This window comes from Leiobunum rupestre, chromosome 2 (genome assembly GCF_980474605.1).
Source record: "Leiobunum rupestre chromosome 2, qqLeiRupe1.1.hap1, whole genome shotgun sequence".
Lineage (NCBI taxonomy): Eukaryota > Metazoa > Arthropoda > Arachnida > Opiliones > Sclerosomatidae > Leiobunum > Leiobunum rupestre.
The window spans coordinates 7,625,572-7,633,591 of record NC_143385.1 but is presented as its reverse complement, the minus strand read 5'-3'; the positions used below and the strand labels follow the sequence as shown (position 1 = coordinate 7,633,591).

At 38.1% G+C, this 8,020-nt stretch overlaps 1 protein-coding gene across 1 annotated transcript; it reads right to left on the bottom strand.

The window, feature by feature from the left end:
* Window positions 1-4,695: 4,695 nt before the first annotated feature.
* LOC149955990 (very long chain fatty acid elongase 6-like) lies at window positions 4,696-5,697 on the bottom strand. Its single transcript, XM_090165343.1, has one exon. The coding sequence runs from the start codon at window positions 5,634-5,636 to the stop codon at window positions 4,794-4,796; it is 843 nt and encodes a 280-aa protein (XP_090021469.1). The 5' UTR covers window positions 5,637-5,697; the 3' UTR covers window positions 4,696-4,793.
* Between the last annotated feature and the right edge of the window lie 2,323 nt (window positions 5,698-8,020).

Sequence of the window (8,020 nt, the reverse complement as noted above, 5' to 3'; positions counted from 1 at the left end):
TTTTAAATTGTTTATTTACATTATTTAAATTTAAATTTAATTATAATACGTACTTTGCTGGTGGAGCGGCTGCTTTTTTGTTAGGGGTTGTTTGTGGCGATTGAGTAGCGAAGGTAGGATTTGTTTTGGCAGCAACGTTTTGGGGTGAGGCACGATTTGTTTTTGCTCCAACGGTTTTAACAGGCGTTACTCATTAAACGTTGGATGGCATCATCTTCGATCCAGGTTTCAATTATGAGCGCCTTTTGAAGGTTAATAGTAAACCCGGGCTACCAACCAAAAAAAAAGAACTAGAGAGATTAGAGCTTTTGTAATTTTGGCGATGTATAAAATATGTTTGCTCAATTTAAGAACTATTTCTTGTATGCTCTTATTTCACGTCTCGCTCGCTCCGCTCAAGTCTGTTCAAAATACCCTTTGGGGTTTTGTGACGTCCTAGTATTTAAATTTTTATTACAAATAATCCAAACTATCCTAAATCAGTGTGACGAAGTAGTAATATGTCGACTGCACAAGGCGTTTATGGCCAGATGTTATAAATAAGTGTGCAGGTTAGCATGTACCAAAAGCAGGGGGTTTTACTTTTGACAAACCCCACATTTTCTTTAGATGACCTTGCTGTGGCCATGGACTAATTAACAACAGGGACGGTCCAGATCTGTAACATTTCCCTATAAAGACCGCAAAAAAAGTGTTAACGCGATCGCCAGGCCAATATTTTTTATCCTGGTGATTCAAACGTCAGAAACTGGAAACTGATTTTTGAAATTTCGCCATCTGTCGGGAAACATTTTTTACGGTTTTAGCGGTTGCGATTTGAAGCGGGCCATTTGTCATGGAGACCGCTTGGCGCGATAAAATAGGGCGATCTGCTCGGAACTACAAAAGTTCCTTGCACAGAGAAATCGCATCGCTCTCTGTATAGCCCCTGTTTGGCGGGGCGAAATTCCACTTTCGTTTCTTTACGAACCTTGAGCGTTGCCAATCGTGTTATTATTATCGTACAGTTCGATAAAATTTTCGATTCTCTCCGAACTATAACTTTAATAGTACGCTTTTTGTGATAATTTAAATATATTTCCGATAAGAAGTTTTAGAACGTACCTTTTTGTTAACTTAAGAATGTAAATAGGTGGTTATAATATGCCAATATATAAATTTAAAATTTGCGCCAAAATAAATGTGAGTCACGGCCAACTATGGCCAAATGCTACCATACTATAGCGAGTAATCAAAGTCGCCCGTACTTATGTACTACTAGCTGAGAAGCCCGCCTCCCCCCTTTTCCCATGTTATAATTACCTTGGTACTCCCTCCCCTTTTCCCATAGATGTGATAATAACCATGGTACCCCCTCCCCCTTTTCCCATGTGATAACTACCGTGGTATCCCTTCCACCCTGTTCCCCATGTTCAAGGGCGTATCCAGGATTTTATTTCAGGGGGGGTTTTAGCGGAAAATTTCGAGGGGGGGGTGCTGACGGAAGTTTCACTGATTTTTATTAGGCAACCCCCCCTCTCATCAGCATTTCGGGGGGGTTGAACCCCCAACCCCCCCCCCCCCCCTTAAATACGCCCTTGCCCATGTTATAATTACCGTGGTTCCCCCTGCACCCTTTTCTCATGTGATAATAACCGTGGTACCCCCTCCCCTCTTTCCCATGCGAGAATTTCCGTGTTACCCTTTTCCCCGCAAAAATAACTCAAAAACTCGAAGGCGTCCCAAACCCCTATCATCTCTCATCACGAACAAATAAAAATACTCTCGTCCTTGAGTCCCGATTTACAGTGCGAAATTTGAGCCAGTGCGAAATCCGATCCGAAATTCCAAACACAAACTCAATGACAATAATATACTCAATGACCTAGTATTAAGGCGAAGCGCAACAACCACGGGTTATACACAGAGAAATACCTTCGGTGTGTACCTCCGGGTACCTTCAGCGATGCCACGTTAGAGTAGCGAAAAAAATTGGACGAAAGGGTCTTAGAGTTTTATTATGTAGATACTCAATGACCTAGTATTAAGGCGAAGTTCAACGACCACGGGTTATACACAGAGAAATTACCTTCGACGATGTCACGTACGTTAGACCCGATTTCTGAAATATACTCAATGACCTAGTATTAAGGCGAAGCGCTAGGCATACCTTCGGTGTGTACCTCCGTGTACCTGCGGCGATGCCACGTTAGTGTCGCGAATGAAAGTCAGAAAAAAAATGCGACGAAAGGGGCTTAGAGTTTTATTATGTAGATAATATAATTTTATTTTTGTGGCCTGGCAACGATGAGTTACTTTCGTTATTCAGAACGCTCATCGTCACTAAATAGTGTCTTTTCGGAATAGTTTTACTTTTGAAGCATTTGTTATAATTTAGAATAAGTTTGTTTCGCCGGTTTGTTAATATTCGAAATCGTTTTCCTTTGATATGTTCTAATTAAAGAGCTAGGTGAATGAAACTGTTTCGCCTTATTGAATATCTCAGGTTTATCAGTTTTATTCCTTTGGGTTTATTTTTTTAGCTTTTGATTGCATGTTTTTGGGGATTTTCCTTAAAGATAAAAATGTGCCAGGCGTATTTAAAGATACTTTGGTTTCATTTTTGGCTTAAGCTTTGTGAAAGATTAAATGCGTCAGGAGGTTAGATTTTTGGTTTAAATTTTTGTGGCATGTTTTTGAGGATTTCCCTGAAAGATTAAATGCGTCAGGCGAAAAATGTTTGGGAGTTTATTTGCTATTATTGAAGTGCTTATTTGTATTTATTAAAAATGTCAAATTTTAGAGATTTAGATAACATTGTTGTTAGAGGAAGAATGAAGATTAAAGCTATAGGTACTCTGCCAAAAAACTCGATCCTGAATTACGGAAAAGATAAAACCTTAGGCAACGCCAGGCTTACGCAGCGAAAAGACGGAGGCGTCTAGATTTTACTTCGGACCAGATGCATTTAATGCTCTATCAGAAGAATCTACTTCGGGGACAGTTGCCTTAAGTTCAGGGGGACCAGTTGCATTTGAATCACATTCAGGTTCCAATGCTCAGTCAGAAGATTCTACTTCGGGGACAGTTGCATTTGAAACACATTCAGATTCCAATGCTCTGTCAGAAGAATGTACTTCGGGGACACTTGCATTAAGTTCAGGGGGACCAGTTGCATTTGAAACACATTCAGGTTCCAAGGCTCAGTCAGAAGATTCTACTTCGGGGACAGTTGCATTAAGTTCAGGGGCACCAGCTGCATTTGAAACACATTCAGGCTCCAATACTCAGTCAGAAGAATCTACTTCGGGGACAGTTGCATTAAGTTCAGGGGCACCAGTTGCATTTGAAACATATTCAGGTTCCAATACTCAGTCAGAAGAATCTACTTCGGGGACAGTTGCATTAAGTTCAGGGGGACCAGTTGCATTTGAAACACATTCAGGTTCCAATGCTCAGTCAGAAGAACTACTGCGTCTACTTCAAGGCCAGAATGCCGGTATTTCTGATTATCCAGAAGGAGCACTCTTGGAAGCAACTAGCTCAGTTTCAATTTAGAATAAGTTTGCCTCGCCGGTTTGTTTATATTCGAAAGTAATAAATAAGTGTGACATGTCGAAGACGTGTATGGCCCGAAGTAATAAATAAGTGTGGCACTTAATTATCGAAGCCGTGTATGAACGGAAGTAATAAATAAGTGTTGCACTTACTTGTCGTAGCTGTGTATGGCCAGAAGTAATATTTCCTTCAAATTTAAGGTTTATTATTAATTCATGATTTTATTCTACCTGTATAAATGGAAAACGGGCACGAACTTGTTTCAACAGATGTAGCTATCACCGACATCAAAACAAGATAGTTATACTACATTTCGAACCTAAAGGCGATACTTATAGGTAACCCCTGAGTTAATTGAATCGTTTGTAAATTAGTCACTAACATAAATTACAGTAATTTTAAACAATATTTTTAACGTGATATATAATTTAGGTTAACGTCCACTAAATTGAGTATAAGTCGTCTAAATATAATACTCTACAGAGACTACAATGGCTCTCTGACGACGTTATCATTTGCCTATTTTCAATTTTAGCTCCCTTTGCCGTTAATAGATGGCCCCCGCTCTCCAGTAAAGTGGTGTTTTTTAAGTATCGGATAGAGTCATAGCCATCTCTAATAACAGGGGTCTTTTCATAATACAGGTGGCTATGATAGAGCTGACAGTTGCTTTAAAGCAAGTGGCGGCTTGACTTGAAGTAGCTCTTTTTTCAATAGATGTCGCTAGCATTGAAATAAGACAGGCGGTATAATATATAATATTGTATAAAGTCCACTAAGTACGGTGTAAGTTGTCTAACTATACTATTCTACAATGATACTTTGACGACGTTATCATTTGGCTATTTTAATTATTAGCTTCCTTTGCCGTAAATTGATCAAAATCAGGTTATCTAATATCACTTTAAGATTCTACATACTTACAACAGTTTACAGAAAGGCGTTCCCAAACCCACAATCATAATTTGTACTTCTAACAAGAAATAAAATAATCAAAACCCAAGAGGTTACAATTGAAGAATTTTATGCTTACTCCAACTTAGAAGGAGTTTCAATATGTTTGTAGATATTTATTGATGAGACTAATTATGCATTACCTAGTATATACATACAATTGAAAATACAGGTTTTAAGGCCTTAAGTCAATTATTATTCATCTTTTCGTAAAAAAATAAATTTCAAGTACAATAAAATAGCCGATTCACAATCTCCAATTACAACTCTTTTAAAAATCAAAATTAAACAAATGAGGTATCTTATTCCTTTTTAGATTTCGTATTAGTCCTCACGTACCGATTGACAAAAAACTTTCCGAAAATATAAAAGAAGAAGACATTAAAGGATATTGTGGTCGCGGCGACACCGAATGACGTAGTACATTTACTGCCACTTAGAATCAAGTGCATGCAATAAACGGAGGTGCCGAACCCGATGATGAACTGCAGGATTTGAATGGAAGTGATGCCGAAAGACACGAATTCGGGAATACGGATTTGGATCGATTTGAGAACGAAGTAACTATACATGACGGAGTGGACGGTGAAGTTAAGCGTGTAGCTCCACCTGAATAAAGCGGGGATGTCCATCATGAAGTACCAGGTGAGCATCAAGGTCAGGACGTGATGAACCAGGTGCAAGAAAGTTAGTCTTTTACGCAGTAGCAAGAACACGGTGTCCACCAACTCCACGGCTTTGGAGAACGTGAAGAGAGTGATCCAAAATCCAGTCACCGAATTTACGATGGAATTGCACATCGAGAACTCCAAACCGTAGTTTCGAACTACGAACAGCAACTCGGGAATCGCCCTGCACATGCCGCACGTGCTGAAGACAGAAAGGAAGAGGTTCCACCACATGAACGGCTTGCGAATGTCCACCGGACGTCGAGATCTCATGAACCGTTCCAAGCCGTAAACTACGGACAGGTACGCCGCTGATATGTAGATCGAAATGTACCAGTTCCGCTTCAGCCATTCTCGAACTTCTTCGAAGTCGTGGTTCTTCTCGAAAGATTGGACATTCGCGAAGTAAGGATACCCGCTGAAATTGGAGTCGTTGCTGGCGAGAACGTCAACTCCCAGGTCCGGATACGCGGCCATCGAGAAACTTCAAAACGGTACAATGATACCTCGTAGTCAACCGTATTTCGTCGTTATTCGGCTATCAAGAAATGATATTACATCGCTTTTATAGATAAACTATAAAACAGGGTTTTTGAAAATAGAGGAGATACACGAGCTAAATATATATGCCCGACCTTTTTAGATTAGCGCCAAAGTAGCGCTGCGGGTAGATATGAAACGTAAACCATACGTTTTCAGAGAGATTGAGCTGCGTTTTTTTTACAGGATATTCAACTACCTAATTTTTTATTAGTTTTTCATCAACGTAATTTTTAAATAGTTTCTAATTAACGTAATATTTAATTACTTTCAAATTAACGTAATATTTAATTCGTTTCTAATTAACGTAATATTTAATTAGTTTCTAATTAACGTAATATTTAATTAGTTTTTCATTAACGTAATATCATAAGTAACATAATTACAATAAGTATGACACTTCCTATTGCTTTAATGCTATTTTCTAACCGAACCTTTTTTCGGCACTGATACTCTCTTCAAGCTGTGACTTGGACTCGCAACTTAACGTTTTGATAAAAATTTAAGACTAATATCGGAGAGCACGTTCTGGAGTCGCGAGGGGCTTGGGCTTGTTTTGAAGCCCGCGTGCGAACAGAGCCGTACCTAGTCCCAATGGCGCCCTGGGCCAAAAACCAAAATGGCGCCCCCAGAATCTTAAGTAGAATTTTTTTAATTTTCAATATCTAATTTAAATGAAAATCATCGATTTTGCGCCCCTAACATTTTGGCGCCCTGGGCCCCTGCCCCTCTCGCCCTACCCAAGGGAAGGTTCTGCGTGCGAATCATGCGTGATAAAAAACATGAGCTCGTGGCGCCGAGAAAAACTTTTTTAATTTTTATAATTTAGCCTAATATGCCGCCTATCTATCGGAAACCAGATATTTCGGCTTAGCGGAAGTCTCGCATATTTTAGACACTAGAGGGCTCTGTGCTGAGAAAACAACTTGATTACGCAATAACTATGAAAATAAGTTTGGTTGTAAATCTCGTTAATTGTCATACTTATTATGTTACTTATGGTAATATTGAATTAGTTTTTCATCAACGTAATTTTGAATTATTTTTGAATTAACGTAATATTTATTTAGATTTCATTACGTTATATTTAATTAGTTTTTCATTAACGTAATATTTATTTAGTTTTTCATTAACGTAATATTTATTTAGTTTTTCATTAAATTTAAATTGACTAGAAGGGAATTGTAGGGGGCGCTAGTCAAGGTGCCCGTGCGACAAGACTATATTAAGACCGAGTAAGGACGACTTTCAGCGTACGTATGAAAATTTACCGAAAAATTTCTATCATTAAGTGAAGGCTAATTTTACAAGTCCTCGATCAAAGTTAAAGGTAAAATCATTGAATTGGGAATAATACTGCTAGAATTACAATTACGATTTCGGTTGCCATGGTTACGCGGGACCTGTTATGATAAGACTGTACGAAATTCATCTTTATAATTCGGTGGTAGCGCCATCTATATTTTGTAAAGTTACATGGCTAAAAATAAGTAATTATTAGCTAACTCACCGTAACTTGGGTTAAAAAGGATCGTGTTAACAGAATAAAATTATTTTTAAACAACTTCAAAGGTTTGTTTGTTACGAGAAATCATACATTTCAATTTCGCATCAGATTCGCGAAAAAATTCAATTGCAATATAGTTTCCACCACTAGAGACAGATGCCGCCACGGTAGAACGATAAAGTTGAATAAGTCTCCTTATTGAACGAAATTGGTCCCGCGCCAGCCAGATTTAGTTGTACCTCTATTTATTCCCAACTCAATGGGTAAAATTAATAGCAGAGTTTTACATTATGATATTTTAGAAACCAAAGTAACAAGAACTGTGAATTGTGGCAAATTGAAATGCATGGGATAACGTATCAACAATTAAAAATATTTCTTACTTACGGTACTTAACGAGAGATCTTCGGCGCTCGCTAGCTTCGGCGAAATTGCGATCGTGTGTTTAAGACCGAACTACGTCAATCTTTTATACGTCGCAGCGAGATAAGTGATAAATTAATTGTTTGTGCTACGAACTGATTACTGTTCTCACAGTACTAAACATTAAGCACTTTTAAATTGGTACTTAAGACTGACTAGTTTGAAATTACAAAAATTGGTTTCACTGAGTCTTTTTTTTCTTTCAAAAACATTTTGGAATTTTTTTTGCCAAACGACGCCGCCGACCGAAATTAAATCGGCGCTATGCTCTACATACAGGTTATCTATGTATTAACTCTAATAATTACAGAATTGTAAATAAATATTAATTGAAAATAAAATGTATGGAATTATTTTCCCGATTAACATTGTTATCACGAGTTCCTATTTA